At 35.1% G+C, this 16,440-nt stretch overlaps 2 protein-coding genes across 4 annotated transcripts; one reads left to right on the top strand and one right to left on the bottom strand.

Moving 5' to 3' along the window:
- Window positions 1–4,341: 4,341 nt before the first annotated feature.
- LOC124444278 (homeobox protein Nkx-2.5-like) lies at window positions 4,342–7,853 on the bottom strand. Of its 2 annotated transcripts, XM_046994857.1 has the most exons (3): window positions 7,759–7,853; window positions 7,035–7,667; window positions 4,342–5,123 (listed from the first exon to the last, which is right to left on the bottom strand). In XM_046994857.1, exons 2-3 carry the CDS (start codon window positions 7,342–7,344, stop codon window positions 4,669–4,671), a joined length of 765 nt encoding a protein of 254 aa, XP_046850813.1. In that variant the 5' UTR covers window positions 7,345–7,667; window positions 7,759–7,853; the 3' UTR covers window positions 4,342–4,668. The 2 variants fall into 2 exon arrangements, with proteins under 2 accessions (XP_046850813.1, XP_046850812.1); XM_046994856.1 differs by having other exon boundaries at window positions 7,035–7,853.
- Window positions 7,854–8,920: 1,067 nt separating this feature from the next.
- LOC124444277 (spondin-1-like) lies at window positions 8,921–10,518 on the top strand. 2 transcript variants are annotated; one of them, XM_046994855.1, is made up of 3 exons: window positions 8,921–9,282; window positions 9,717–9,813; window positions 9,882–10,133. In XM_046994855.1, exons 1-3 carry the CDS (start codon window positions 9,021–9,023, stop codon window positions 9,892–9,894), a joined length of 372 nt encoding a protein of 123 aa, XP_046850811.1. In that variant the 5' UTR covers window positions 8,921–9,020; the 3' UTR covers window positions 9,895–10,133. The 2 variants fall into 2 exon arrangements, with proteins under 2 accessions (XP_046850811.1, XP_046850809.1); XM_046994853.1 differs by having other exon boundaries at window positions 8,922–9,282; window positions 9,717–10,518.
- Window positions 10,519–16,440: the final 5,922 nt, after the last annotated feature.

Genomic DNA, 16,440 nt, shown 5'->3' with positions numbered 1-16,440 from the left:
ATTCGTTTGAAGAAGTTTCTTGGTCGTTTCGTGGGTCATTTCAAAATGCAAGTCGATGAAATTAAATGTTGAAATCCACTAGTTGACGCGAAAAATGCTTGTCGCCATATTGATGTGTGTGACGTCATAATCTTGAAAAGTGTTGCAACTTTTAAGACGTTATTTTTCTACCTATCTTTCTACCACAATTTTTCTACCTATCTTTCATTGGAATAACCACATTAATACGTGTGAATTTAGGTAAAGAATCGCTTTCATACAATTCGTGTCATAAAAACATTATTGTCTGTCTACATTAGTCGAAGATTCAATTTATATTTGAAAATGTTATCGCTGATTTTATATCTCTTGAATGAATGATGGATTGCAGTCGGGCTACTTGAAACATCGTTGCATGAACACTTCAACGAAAATCAAACTATTTATTTTATCTTTATACAACTCAGCATATCCTCCGCAACCAGTACAGACAATTTTCGTGACGTGCATGTTTAGCAATGCATGCAAAGTACTTAGATGTTATACGAGTGATTACTCTTGCTAGATTAAAATGCTTTGAAACTGTTTTAAATATTTTATCATGTTTAATTTCTTATCGAATTCTTGCAAATTATTGGGTAAGTCGATTAAGCAAATTGCAGTAACGAGGCTTGCTAGACAAGAAGGCACGATGACGCTTACAATTATTTACATCATATATGTTGTAAGCTAACTGGGATTATTCTTGTGGATCTGTAAAAAAAGAGAACAGGTTTTTTCTTTTCACTAATCATCCCAGAACGATAAGGAACGCCTGAAACGATTTCGTAAAGATAATATGGATTTATATCTTTGTCAACATCATGCCAGCAAGCTAAAATGCAATTTACTGATAAGACAAATGCAAAATATGAATCAAATTTATCAGGGCAATTTGCGCTCAACGAAAACTACGCGGCAAGACCGCCTCAGTTTCATATATCAACTGAATGCATGCTTCATTACTTAGGCATAGTTTAGGAAACATCTGCCCTATTTTCTTTATCTTATGAATATCGGTAGAATGTTTTTGAAAAAACCAAATTGAAGAATAAGCGCAAAATTACTATTAAATATTTATCGAAAATATACGATGTAATGGACTTTGGTCGCCTTTGAAATACTTAAGTCGCGAAACTTCAAGTTAAGGTCTTTATACAATGATAAATTTATTATCTTCCCTGACTTCATTCCCGTCATTTGAATGTGTGTATTTTTCTCATCTTGTGTTAAATGACAAGGACAATGAATGTATTTACTGAAGACTATCAAATAAGGCAAAATTAAAGGACTCTGTCTTTTTATCGTGAAAGGTTTTTGTCTCTATTTAGACATTGTTTCGCATAGTCTTTTATTCCTTTACTAAGACAAGTATAGTTTGGTTGTGAACCAGCAATGAAAGGGCAATTTACTCTACCACGTTTCATGTAAGCAGTGTTAGTTCAATCTATTTGCTATGTACTCATGATTTATCAGACACAAACACACACACTTCACTTAAAGTACGTCTCGTTGACTTCATCCTATGCGTTACTTGGGTTTTATCCAAATAACGCAGGCAAGGTCAAGGTCATATAAAACGGCACATTACCATTCATAAACAAACATCGTGCGAAGCTCACCCAGAAGCATGCGAACAATGCCACACACTGTTTATCAAGCTAAGGAAATACTTTGTAGAGTAATAGATAAGCTAATTTATAGAAACAAAACAACGCCTGGCTTTTTGCCATGCCCCCTCTTTATATCTTGTATTGTAAATAAAGTTCTCAGATAAATTGGAACCGGAATTCAAACGAATCAGAGATAAGTGCACACCAAATAATCTGTCATTGGTGTTGGTGTTGACTTGCCGTTGTTCTACCTCTATTGGTTATTTTTTGTTTGAAACCAAAAGTTAGCATGCATTAGCATGGTTAGTGCATATTTTGACATCGTTGAATGTTACATTTAGTATTTGTCGCCAAGCTCTCGGGCGCGGTTTCGTGTTCTTCTAATTCAAAATAATTAATCGAAATTCTTACGAGGATTAGGAAGCTTAGGATGTGACATGATGAATTTTCGATCAATATTTCCAGGCGCTTTGAAAGCAATCAGATCAATGGCAATAGGATATTCTCAGACCCTCAAAAAGTTCTTATAGACAAAACAATTGAGGAAATTGGTCATTACAAAAAACCACAGCATGCCATTTAAGCTTTGTTGTAAATATAGAACGCAAATTTCCTGCATTAACGTTGAAAGCCTTTAAAGATCATGTTTGTCTCTATCCACTTCATTAATGAAAGGAGTTCAGGAAATTGTGATGAAAATATGGACCGTGTAATTAAATACAATGAAAATAACAATTTCACATTTTATTACGTGAGAAACTGTTGAGCTCATATGTCACCCTCTTTCTCTTCTCCGTCCCCACAATAAAATGTTTTTCTTCATGGACATCTTGTATCTGTTTTCACTCTTATCTTGCTGTTTATACCAACGGGTCTCTGGAAAGTTGTCGATAAGATATACACGCAAACAGGTTGTCAAGTGCAATGTATTCTATCCCAGCTCCTCACTTAAACTATTTTGTTAGCTCCATTTTCAAAATAGCAAAAGTGCAGCTCAAACTGATTACGTTGTGATGGAATCTTTCTTTTGTGTAGTTTGGTTCGATTTCATTCATTGTGTTATTCCTCTTTCAGTTGTGTTAACCTTCCAACCATCCTTGGAATTGTCCTTCTGGTTTTTAGTGCATGTAGCTTTGTGGATTCTTTCACCTTTCCATCGTCGCCTATCTTGTGGGTTGGGAAATTTCAGCGTTTTTTGAAAAAGTTTTTTGGGCATATGGTTTTGTGCATTGATACACCTTATCTATCATCACCCCGGAATGTTTGTACGCCTGCGCAAATCCTTCGTAATGTATAAGGTATTCAGTATATTTTTGTTTATCTTCGGAAACGAAATTCAAGACCAAAATGCCAACACCAAGATAATCAAACACTCTACTAAATTAAATATGCACTTTGTAGCTTAAATTTCCTGGAAAACGATGCATTTTACTTTAAATGCTTTTTGTGGTTTCCCGATATCTTTGCTAAGGAAACAGATAAACAAGAATTCGATGAATTAAAATTGATCTGTTTTTATTTGTTTTTCCAAGTGCTTCAGCTGACTCACATTCTCGTTTTTGCGTTTCGGAATACCTTCGTGATATTTTATCGATTTAAAGAAGGAATCTCACTTGTTCTTTTTCATAAATAAGTTATAGTCATAACCGACACCCTCCGTCGTCGTTTCACTTTTATGTGAGCAAATGCCACAAGCTTAGTAATCAAACTTCATCAAGGAAAGCCGCTGAAGTCGCGAAATTTCGATGCTTGAGGCAGTGTTGTCTTCGTAAGAAAAACTTAACATCATACGCTGATGACTGTTCTTTAAAAGGACAGTTTTGTCTACACAAGGGTACAACTTTACAGCTCGCTAATACCGATGGAACATTTTCAGGACGTGTATTTGTCGTCGATGTATGTGGTCGAGCCAAACAGACAAACCTACGCGAATATCGTTTTCTTTCTTCATGGACGAAAATATTTGAATATATTTCGTGTAAATTAATTTTATGGAATTAACTAAATTTCATAAAATACACGTTGTTATATTGTATATCTTAGTGCGTGCAGCGTAAGAATGCTCAAGATCCCTTCCGTATCTTGTGGGGCGGGTATTTCGTGGTCCAGCATTCCTTGTTTATTCTGTCCGATGTTGAATGAAATCCTAAAACTCTTATATCATTGCTGCTTAAAAAGTCCACAGCACTTCCTGATCATCAAAACTAAAGCACCTTTTTAAAATTATGCATTTTAAAAGGAACACGAAACAACCGTGCATTTCCAATTTCAACATTGAAACTCCTTTAACGTTTTGTGAAAATGAAATTGAAGACTTGGTGTTAAAAACTTATTTGAGATATGGAAGCTAAGTTTGTTTGGCATACTTTATATACGCAGACAAACACCACGCCGGTGTCTCAGTTGATTTGGACCCCCCCGGTCCCATTCCGCTAGCAGTACTCGACAACTTCTATCAGTCAAATTCAGTTCAAAGAACTGATATGCTGACCTATAACGCAAAGCGTTAATAGATGATGAACGTCTAAAGTTGACTGCTGCACGAAGCATTATAATGCTGTCCACTTCATAGTAGCTAATTTTGCAATGCATGTGTGAAAAATGTTTTTCCAAAAATCTAAAAAATTTAAACTGAACAAGCAGTGTAAGAAGAAATAATGCAATGATCTATTAACCAAAATGGTTGCTTATCAAACTTAAAGAGTACATGTGTATTCCTACATTTATAATTTTTTTTCTCGGAATTTTGAATAATCTTGCCATCATTACGAGTCGATAATTTGGTGTTAAAGTTCCTACTCTGCTAATCTTTCTAAATTTAACGAACACATTACATTAAGTAGCACGTTTGAGCTGTGGCAAGCAAAAAAGGTTGTGTAATAATATTCAATGATCTTCCAGCAAGCTTTTTCTTACTAATCAGCCATTTTTTTATCATATTCTAGACTTTGTGTTCTACATCTAATATTTCTGTATAACAGAACAGCAATTTACCAAACAATATTTTCATGATTTGTTACAAGTGTAAAGTTTTCGTCTAGCACGACATACCCGAACAATGGTAGTTAAGCACTCTGCATTCTGCTGATGCATAGTCGATTTGCATTCGATGCGCGTCAGAGAAGTGATAAAAACCAAACGCGTCGCTCCTTTGCATCTCGTCATGATACAAAACTTTTACAGCGACTTTCTTTGCCGTGATTGGTTGACAATCAGCTGCTTCTACCAATTGTCGACGCTTTGTCTTGTACCTGCGATTTTGAAACCAAATCTTCACTTGCGTTTCCGTGAGGTTCAACATCGCTGCCAGACTCGCGCGCTCCGGTCCCGAAAGATATTTTTGTTGGTTAAATCGTCGTTCGAGCTCATACACTTGCGTGTGTGTGAACGCAGCACGTGACCGCTTCTTGCTTACTTTTGCTGAGGTAGCTTGTGTAGTTTCTTCTTTCATTTCATTTGTCAAATCTTTTTTCTCGTTTTTGCTCAAAAAGCCTGAATGAAAACATATTGTAATGGGCAATGTCAGTCGTTGGCAGTTTGGCACGAGCAAAGTCGATTGAAAGAACACAAATCAATGTCTAATTTTAGTCTTGATAATCTTTACAGCAATTCAAAATTGCATACTATGTTATTCTCAAAAACCTCCGTTACCAAGAAATATGCATAATTAAAACTTCAAGAAAGTTTTCACCCGTACGACTTTGGTGGTCTTTACTCAAAGCACTTTCATCGAGGAAATTACAGTTAATGAAATGTCATCCCAAATGCTTCACGATACTAAAATTCTTGTTCAACTCTGTTGAAAGTTACATTATGCCACGATCATGAAACTATCATACTGATAAGTTAGATTTAAACTGGTAGCTAAATATCTGGTTTACACAGCTGCATGGGAGATTGATCGGTAGCTTGAAATGCGGTAATCAATATTATAGATAAGGTCTATCCTGTTGTTGTATAGATATACGTTTGAGTGGCACGATTTGTCAAGAATATTGTTAAACATAAAAAAACATCTGTTTGTGAAGGCTGGATGGTTGCTTTTGTTGATGATCTTAAGGCTGCAATGTAGACTATCCACTTTCCATCATCATGGCAGTAGATCAACAGATATTGTAAAACATTCTACATGCATGATCTTAAAATATACAGGGTAGTATAATTAGAGAAAATTATGTCGTGTATTTCACAAGAGGTGATCTCTTTTAGAACAAAATTAACAGCGTGCTATATCGATGTTGTATATAGTTCAATGATTGTTCTGTTGCTCATGTAATGTCGTTAAGTATGTCTAACATTCTACCTATTAGGCGTGTTACGTGTTTTTTTTTCAAGATCACGTATTGGTATGAATACATGGTTGCAGTTGGACTTTTCTCTCGCAGGACTTTTTTACATTATAGTCAAGATTTGTTTTGGTTGTAATTTGCAACCAAAGACCCCATATGTACAACTGTATTTGTACATTTGTAGCTGTCGTTTACTGAATAGTGTGTTTTCTAGGTGTTGTTATGTTTAAGAATTTGAGCCATTCTATAGTTACGTTTCACTATGTTCGATTTGCGTGCATTTTGACGATGCTTAAACCCTCCTTAGTTTACGTGAATAATCTTCGTAAATAATCACTACACTTTACTTGATGAAACGTCAGCTTATAACACTCTGATGACATATTTTGTTCATTTTCACAGATATTTATGTAAGGGGATGTGCCACGAGATAATCTTTACTGTTTTCCGCAAAAAAGTCTACAGGCCAAAATATCAAGTGGGAGCTTACTGCGATGTCTAAAGATAGGAATCGTATGTGAATTGTGGTGTCAACTTTTGTATGTTATCTTAGCATCCAGTGTGTTTGATTGCTGTGTTTTCTTAAGAACCCTTAACTATGTCCTTCCTGCGCCATCTCATTTTTCTAATAGCATGGATGGCATGTAATACAGACTCCGAATTTTTGGATTTATCATTTCTAAGAAAAAACGTGCGCTCTCTTATTCTTGGCGCGTACTCTCACTCCAGTGATTGATATACAAACTGAAGAAGTATCTTGTCACGTTTCTAAGTGCTGAGATTAGGATGACGTATGTTTTTCATGAAAATGTTATTTTTGCTGCACTAAATGAATTATCTTTAATTTTGTAGTTCATCTCTCTGCAATTTTATGTGCGTTTTTAAAATTCAGCCTTTTAATCCCGAGACAAATTTATCATTGATATTGGATGAACCTTGTTTTTGAGTCCATTTAAGTGAGTCGAAAACCACGAAATTATATTTGAGAAACAGAAAAACACACAGCTAAGTGAGCTAACAAGTAAAGTTTGTAATCAGTCATCTGTAGCTGTTCTTGTCAGCAAACAAAGGCGAGGATATATGAATCATCGCAGGATAACTTTGTTTAACTCACCTGTTTCTATATGAGGCTTAAGGTCACTTCTTTTTCCGTCTATGTCTCGGTTGTCATCTTCAAACAAGTGTTTCAATTTCATCTTGCTTTCCTCATCTTCAGTTTGCTCATTAAAAACATCACGATTAAAGGCAGTGTGTTGAAAAAAATTTGGCAAATGAAATTTATCATTTGACAATGAGGTATTGCTCGCGTACGAGAAGATTTTTGAACTGTCTGCGGTGGTACGAGGCGCGTTCTTCAGCGTTAAAATATCTTTGATAAAGAAAGATGTAACTTTATGATCATTACCGTTGCCGTTACAACTCATTGTTGCGTCTGCTTTTCAACTCTTTGTTCTTTGTTTGCGATTGAAAACTCTTGAATCAGTCGTCGTTTGCGTTTCACTCTTAACTGTATCTGACACAATTTTTTATTTTCCGTTTATGATAACACTCCTGGAGAACTCCAATATTTTAAAGCTTATTCAATGTAAGGCTTGTTCCTTTTTTTAATAATTTACTCCTTTAATATGTACGTCCATTGAACTGCTGTCACAAACTTCTTGTTCACTTCGTTTTATCGTTTTGTGCTGCAGGATTTCACTTTGGTAGCCTGTAGTTTTTGCGCTCTCGTTGATGCGTTGATGAGCGTCTAGGTAATGAGACGAGTTGTTAACGAATGGTTCTCACTCCAATGCAATCCTTCAATAAAACAATACTGAACATCAGCGCGATAGACTAACGTTTATGAGTAGAGAAATTCTTTGTTTTATCGAAGTGCTCGCTCCTATTCTTGCGGTGAATTTTTAAGGCGCGAGCTGCTCGGTGTTTCATACGATTACACTTCACACTTGAATGTGTTGCGTCTTTAAGTGGACAATGCTTTGCTGTCATTGGCCAGATTGGTATGCCGACACTTAGAAAATGTTGTTGAGTGAGTGGTAGCGTTGATTTGCTGCCAAAAGTGCACTTACACTCTTTCTGCTGACAGCTTACAGTGAACGCGCTGACACTTGGCAATTAGGCGAAAACTAGGTATTCATTAAAGATATGGCTTTTGTATTTGATCTCTAAGTGAGCATAGATGTGAGTATGGGCACCGGATAGCGCATGTTTATTTAGGCAACGATGTTTTTCTTGCCCGTAGAAAGAACGACATATATTCGATATTATATGACACTTGTTTGTCATGTCAGACTGTTGAATGGATCAAGTTGAAGAGCTTTTTAAGAGGCTGAATAACTTTCCTTCGTTGGATATACTTCCGACTGACAAAAGAATAAACGCTGTGAAAAGTCGCAGCGTTTATTCTTTTGTCAGTCGGAAAGTTATAGGGGATGTAATATGTTTTGTTATTTCTGTAATATATCCTTCTGTAAAGGACTTCTTGATCTTGCAGTGAAAAGCTTGACTATGTTTTTTGCTGAAACGAAATTTCAACATTAGGTGTGTGCAACAGAGGCATGTATACATTATCAACAAGGCGACATGCAAATGTAACCAGGGAGTGAAATGTTGTGCAATACGCATATCCTTTAGTAAATGATTACTTGATCCTAAAGTGAAGAACTTTAAGTGTGTTATTAGACGAACATTTGAGGAAACACGGTCAAGACAAACACTCTCAAACAATTCTCGACTAAAATCTCGCTAAAGGCAATTATATTTCAGCATAAAAGTGACTTAATTATACTTTTGTTCGAATATTTTTCCCATATTTCTCTCGATTTCCCAAATTGCCTTATATGTCCATTACTGCTGTAACTACTTGCTTTAGTCAGGATGTTTTAAGAAGTACGCCCACTATAGGTAGCAACACTTTGGAATCACGTTGCGGCGCCTCGGTAACCATGAATGATAATGTTGTGGTTACTTCCGAGTTTTGTGTCGTTTCCGGGTCGTCCGCAGCTTATTTATTTATCCGACGACACCTGTTATTTTGTCGGCTCTCTCTCTCGAGAACATTCATATATCGCTGAAAACTTTCAAACTTTTAAATTTAAAAATGCTTTTGGGTTTATCTTTCTGGTGTGGCGCTTTGTGCTTTGTTAATGTGCTGTGGTGGAGTGAAGCAATGGATTGCCAAGGAACTGCAAGATATAGGCTAACATTCTTAGCCGAATGGACGAGTCAAAATCATAGAGACTTTCCATCTTGTTGCTTTCCTCATTTCTCAGATCTTATCGGCTGTAGTCACAATGCTTCTTATGTGATGTGGACTCCGGGTATATTAGCAACTCCTGGTGTTCAAAATGTTGCTGAATTAGGTAAATATATAAATATATTGTTTGTATTAAATCATGCATGTGTAGTCCAGTAGTTTTCGGCAAACGTTTTTGTATGTTTACAAGACACCTATAAAAGTATCCCAATACATCAATATAGCTTTTGCTGCTTTTAATATATAAAATCTAATGCCGTTGGTTTGAGGTTGCCATTGTTTGTAATGTACGATATTGTCGTGGCTATTATACATTTAGAAAACAAAATGTCTGTTACCGGACGAGGAAATCATGTAAAAATGATACTTCCTCTTTGAACACTGGTTATCTATCTAAGAGTTTGGATCGTTGGATCAATATGAGGATATGGTTTTACATGTATCACAAAAAACAAAACCCTTGTAAATGGTCATAAAACTTCCCGGGGCTAGTTTGCCACTGATTATGTATAAATTTTGTAAATGAATTACTCTTCTTAGGTAGAACTCTTGCACTTGAAAGGGAACTCGACGTTCAAATACAAAAAAAGAACGTACACCGACGATATACTGGTGGTGGAATAAACCGTGGAACTGGGTCTGTATCCATCAACAACATTGAAGTTACTTCAAATTATTCATTGGTATCCTTCATTTCCATGATAGCGCCATCACCTGACTGGTTCGTTGGTGTTCATGATTTTGATTTGTGTAATGAAACAAGTGGACGTTGGCTCAACTCCAGAGCGAGAGATTTACCGCTTTACGACTCAGGCACGGATAGTGGAGCACGTTTCACAAGCGGCGACAATATCACAAGTCCTCCAGTAAAAATTCATTTGCTTACCAACAATACCGAAGGTTCTTTAAAAGGTGATACGCCTGTAAAGAGATTTGGTACTTTTACCTTCGTCAAGACTTTCGACTCTTTTCCATCCATCAAACAAACTCCCACATCAAACATACCAACTATAAGCACCACTAACTTTGCACATTCTTTTCAACACCTTGAGCTCATTAATGTTATTGTCCTTAGTGCCACATTCGTCGTTTCGTTTGTATGAAGAACTTGGACTTTGATTTTGAACTTTTGCTACTTGCCCATTTCTCTTGTAGGATACGGGCAAATTGCAGATAAAAAAATACCTTATTTAAATTTTTAAAGGCCTGCAAGTATAAAACGTTTCTTCGTTTGTGGTGGAACACCAAGAATTGTTTCTTCAAAGTTATTTTACTAGCTAGTTATCTTTACAAAAAAGAATGTGTACATTATCTAAGAGTTTAATAATTTTTACAAAACTTATTGGACTTCTTTATCTATACAAGATTGTTTAAATAGGTGATTTAGGCAATCATGCATCTCCGTAGAAAAATCGTAAAAAAATCTGTGCAGTGTACGCCATTTTTATGCCGCTTTCAGCTACGGCATTATTTGCCTATGCGCATCCTTAGCTAACCCAGTTGATCAGTGGCATGAAAAAACCGATTTTAGCATCTACCTGCTAGCTACGCTGTACAAAACATGATTGACACAAACGATGAGACACCTGCAAAGCAACGTTAGTACCCGAGCCGAAAGGGAACCTATGAATGGGGAATTGCCTCCCTGGGCCCTTATACATTACCAAACGCCGTGCCAACCAATCCTTCTTGTGCCCAACACTCGATCACCTAGGTACCATCATGGCACCGTTTACGATTATTCCTACCTGGAACTACATAAAATGTATTGGATTAGTTCGGCTTGCTATCAAACATGAAAATGTTCGACTTGATTTTGAGACGAGCAAATCCAATACATCATAAAAAAATAATCAACTATCTTCCTGCTCTCTCATTTTTTCAAGTTAAATAATAGCGAGGTATTTAACTTGAACATGCCACTGTCATAACATTGATTTTGACAACTATTTAGCAAAAGCAATGCCGGGTGTAAAGCACTTATTCAGTTTCGTTTTTCTTTTCGCAAAAAAAAGACAGTTTTTGTTGTATATTTCTCTTGATGATGCAAATCACTCATTTTGTTTCAAAAATATTTTCAAAATGTTAACTTGTTTTTCTTTATTTTCCATTGCTTGATGATTACTTCAGGTTTTGCATGGTTCAAAATTTAAAAAATTGTAACAAAACATTAAAAATGCTGAAGAAGCATCATCAAGCAAAAATATTTCATGCGTTTATTATTTTAAATATAATCAATTTCCGCTATGCAGCTTGTATGCTGGATTGCAACGTGTTTCGGACCGCCATTTTTTTCTATTTTAACGTGGAATCTGGTGTTCGGATCGCGTTATGTTTTGACCGTAATTTTCTCGTTAATTTTACCATGTGATCTGCAGTTTTTGTGCAAACGTAGCGCTTTACTTTATGCAATTACGGAAATTATGAATATTATAATTAAATATAAAAATTTTTAAATTGTAAGGACTAATACACACGACCTAAGCTCATAGAAACCCATGCTTATTTCCTTGAACCTAGGATCGTGTATCCTGGTGATCAAAAGAACGAAAAACTCATGAAAAACGACATCAGACATTCGCGATGTCAGACTTGTTTACCGTTTTGGTTGTTTCTAAAACCTTGTACAATGAGAATCTTACATTACACTACAGTTAGATTAAAGCTTTCGGCAATATAATTTGTATCATCATTTGCAGGCTAATGTTTTGACCGCAAAAACAGCACTGCATCATGCACAAAACTGAAAACAAAAACACACGAACAGGAATCAAAAGAACAACTAACTTTTTTGTTCTATAACTCAGCCAAGTTCGATCATCTCCCTGTTCGTGCAGATCACCAGGATTTCAATTAAAAATTACAAACCTGAAACGTCGTTTCAGTTCTTTATTCGTAGATTAACGTAATCCTCCGATTAGCCCAAGATTAGTTTGACAAAATCCACGACAACGATGATAATACACGACAGCTGTGAGTTAACCTACGATGACTATGATTGTGATCAACAACAACGATGTAATCCACGACAAACATGATGTCTTATATGAATCATAATGCACCACCATTGTATTCTTTCTTCACTAAACTTTAGTTTTCCATGTAGCTAATTATTTTAGTTTTTACAACAATGTCTTGATTTTTTAACCACTATAAAGCCAATGTTTTATTATGTTTTCTGTCTTGATTTTGAAGTCAGCAAGTTTTAACAGTAAGCCAATGTTTAATTATTTTCTTCTTGGTGTTGATCACAAGGACATTAGACCATTGCTAATGAAGCGTCGTCATCAGTCTTCATTCGTATATGCATGTAATCTTCAACCCAAAACTAGTTTGACAAAAACTGTATGACAACCACAATGAAGTCCGCGACAGCCACGATGTATTCCACGACAGCCACGATAAAATCCACGACAGCCACGATAAAATCCACGACAGACAAGATGAAATCCACAACACTACAAACGTGCCGTAATTGAAAATTGAAATGTACCACCATTGTATCATTGTTTTGCTCCTAAAAAATTAGGCTAAAAAGATTAGAAATTGCACGAAAGTCTTTCAAACTGGCAAAAAATAGCGAGAAAGCCTCTTAAAAAAATTGATAAATAGCGACAAAACCTCTTAAAAAATTGTCGATTGCTTTTTTCCAAATTGCCTAGCTAAAGACTTAAAGATAAAAAAAACTACAAAGATACAATATTTCAAATTGTTTTCAAGAATTTGGCAAAAGTTAAACATTGAGCAATTTTTATTCATGATCATTGTCCACTCATCATGTAACCAGCTTTGCAGAATATGCATGTAATGGTCAGCAAAAAATATTTACGAGAAAACATGAATACCTGTAGATTCGTCGTCATACGCAACCAACTGCTTCTCCTACACGTTTAGCAGTGGTAAAGGTGGTTCGGTTTTTGAAGGGAAATTCACTGAAATTAAGAGTTATCAAAACATTATTACATTCATGCAGCTGAAACGACCACTTTTTGCTAACCAACAATAACCACTTACCAAACTAAACTACGTTTATTGGTGTTTGGATGGATGATTTGTTTCACTTTGAGTTTATAGTTCATCATAGCTTCTTTTGAAAACTTTCTACGACGTCATCACCATGATTAAGTTTAATATTTGCATCGTGGAGCAAAACAAACCACAGTGGGACAAAGCACAACAGCTTGTGACAAATGTATGCTTTTTGCTGAAATTCAGGTGGTACATTGACAATTAAGTAAGTTTTGAAGTCGATGTCCGTGCATCGTTTAATTTTCATCTTACCTGATATCCATCCTATACCTTGCGTCAACTGCAGCATCTTTGGAGATTTACTTATGCACACTTGGTCGAAAATCATGTGCCAGTCAAAAACAACAGAACAAAAAAACTTTTGACAATAGCTACGTTATATATATCTTAGTCTGAATTAAGTTGGTCAATAGCTTACTGAGTTAAGGTCAGTTACATGAAACGATTAAGTCATGTGACTCATAATAATAACTAAATCTCGCTCTCATGAACTCTTTCAATACGTTTGTTCGTTCTACACAAGTGATCAAGTGTACCGTGTTCTTGAATTCTCTTTCTTGTCAAATAGCAAACTTGTGGTGACCTCTTCCAAATATTGCTAACTCTTGCGAGGTTTTTGTTACTGTTCTGGACGTCTTGCAGACATTTTATTTAGATTCTTTTAACGTTTTGTTTCATAGAGAATATTTCTAACAATACTTTTACTTTGTTCTCTGAGTAATCAGTAATTAAAGGAATAGTAGGCAAATGAAGACTTCAAGTTACTGATGCATGTATAAGAAAAAAAATTATTTTTTGTTTCATAAATTTCATCCAATGAATGTTTCTTTTGTTATTTTATAAATTTTGAAGAAGGAAGTCGTATAGACTCCTGATCGTTCGTTCACAACAAATACTTGATTTGTATTTACTACAATTACCCTGAACTCAGCAGCATTTAGTTGAAAACTTATGTACAAAACATTTGCTTTTGTTTTACCATTAAATATCTTCCAGTGAATACTTCTTTTGATATTTTATACATTTCAAAAGAAGGAAGTCTTATAGACTTCTTCATATGCCCATTGAATCGATTTCTAATACATCGCTCACAATTAAAAATTGTGGGTTTTTTTTACATATTTAATCAAAATCGTAAGTCAATGAAACGTTCATAGTCCAGTATGGCAAGTACAACATGTACACATATTAACTTTTTTGAAAGAGTAGATTTCTTCCAGTGAATGTTTCTTTGGATATTTATACCTTTCAAACATATGAAATCTTATAGATTTCTTTATAAGCCACTGATAGTTGTTCACAAAAATTATTTTGCCTGACTTACTTAATCAAAATAATAGGCAAATGAAAAACTCAAGCTGCCATTATGGCATAAAGAACATGCACGTATACCGTTAGTTTCATGAGAAGATTTTTTCAGTGGGTGTTTCTTTTGATATTTTATACATTTCTAATGTAGGAAGTCTTATGTATAGACATCTTTATATGCCATTGAACGTCCATTTCATGTAAATCGTTCACAACAATTGTATTAATTCATTGCCCAATATTTCCTACCCAGAATTTAGCTGCTTTTTGTTTTAAAAGGTACTCATGTACTTGTAGCATAATATGAAGATAATGATTGTGTAATTAAAATAATAAGACAATTTTTGAATGTGTGCACAAGTAAATCTATAAAAATACTCTCAGTCTGATTGTCTCTTTCATTAGAATATCCTACGAATTCAGATTAGACGAAATGAATTTCTATGTTTTCACCCATCTGACGTTGTAGATATAGTAAGAAAAAATTTAAAAAATAGGCAATCAATGAAAGTTTAAAAAACGACGTATAATTTTGAGTCTTCTACCTTACTTCTCTTTAGTTTCCATCCAATTCTTTCCATAACTATTCCTTTTATCTTTGTTTCAAATTTCCACTTTTGGATACAACTTCGGTTGCATTCTTCATAATTGCTTATAGTCGAATTTCAAAAGAAAATTTGCATTTTTTCCTAGATAATTTTAACACGTTTATTAGCAAAATGCCGAAAAAATAGTCAATAGCTTTTCAATGACAACCTTTCGGAATTGTAATCAAGTAGTGTAGCTAAAATTACTATCTCTCATTGGTGTTTGATCAAAAACCTTTCTCGTGGACTGAAATTGCTATCATTCAAACTTATTCAATTGAAGAGCCTGTAGCGTTCCAAACACTTTAAGGCTTATTCCTTTAAATTCATTTATTCCAAGGTGAAAGTCATGGTAAAAGTTTTTGCCGGTACCCCACTCCACTCAAAGATTTTGAGAATTTTTTGGTCAAAACTTTGTTTTTACAATTAAGCTTGTCAGTTTTGGCATAATTCATGCCCAGTGCTCTTCATTTTCACGCGGAACAAAAAAGGCGCCAATTTAATTCCAAGTCCAACGTTCAACATGAACCAACATTTTCATATTTTTCAAATATCTTCGAAACTTTCGTTCAAAAGAACACTTTTTACCGAGAAAAATCAACCCAAGAAATAAGAAATACCCTGCTTATATCTCATTTTGCAATACTACAACTTTTCACCAAGAATTAATCCATATTTTTGCGTTGAACGGAGAAACATTTGGTCGCGCAAGTTTGTTGCTGAAAATATATTGATGCACAAATACACGCAAAAAGTCAAAATATTCAACAAAATTTCACTTTAAAACCTTTCAAACACTAGCAGTAAACAACACACTAGAGTAAAATCGAAAAAAAAGACATTCAAAACATACAACCTTGTTCGGTTTTTATACTGACAAGTGACAAGGTCTTCTTGCGAAGCAAACACACCGGCAAAGACAAGGAGTTAACCGCCAAATTACACAAAAATAATCGAGGAAAAGATTTACAGACGAAACAATATGTAACCATGCGTCAAACAAGGCTTTTGCCATCGAATTTATCGACATTTCAAGCTCTTTTCTGAATAATTAAGAAAAAATTTAACGAACCTACCTTTCACCGTTTAACGTTCGAGTCTTGGTGCATCTAGCTGACTAGCTGCATTCTGCTGGTGACAAATATGATTGATGTGTATTAAGATGTTATGGTGGCCAGATTTCATTGGCTGATTTTGATAAGCCATAAGATTCTAGCGGTGTGATTGGTTACTTCTTTTTCGAGCTCTGATTGGCTAAAACATGATTGAGATGTACTCTGCTTTACTCTTTTTTCCACATCTTTCTTTGAAATAAAGACTTTTAAAAAGAAAAATTTTTC

The sequence above is a fragment of the Xenia sp. Carnegie-2017 genome, unplaced genomic scaffold (genome assembly GCF_021976095.1).
Source record: "Xenia sp. Carnegie-2017 unplaced genomic scaffold, XeniaSp_v1 HiC_scaffold_21, whole genome shotgun sequence".
Lineage (NCBI taxonomy): Eukaryota > Metazoa > Cnidaria > Anthozoa > Malacalcyonacea > Xeniidae > Xenia > Xenia sp. Carnegie-2017.
This window is presented reverse-complemented; position numbering and strand designations above follow the sequence as displayed.

Excerpts from the sequence above, each read along its gene's own strand:
- LOC124444277 (XM_046994853.1), top strand. The coding sequence starts at position 9,021 with ATGCTTTTGGGTTTATCTTTCTGGTGTGGCGCTTTGTGCTTTGTTAAT. Across the intron at positions 9,283-9,716 it reads TCAAAATGTTGCTGAATTAG|GTAGAACTCTTGCACTTGAA; the intron begins GTAAATATATAA and ends TACTCTTCTTAG.
- LOC124444278 (XM_046994856.1), bottom strand. The coding sequence starts at position 7,344 with ATGAGTTGTAACGGCAACGGTAATGATCATAAAGTTACATCTTTCTTT. Across the intron at positions 5,124-7,034 it reads TAAGCCTCATATAGAAACAG|GCTTTTTGAGCAAAAACGAG; the intron begins GTGAGTTAAACA and ends GTTTTCATTCAG.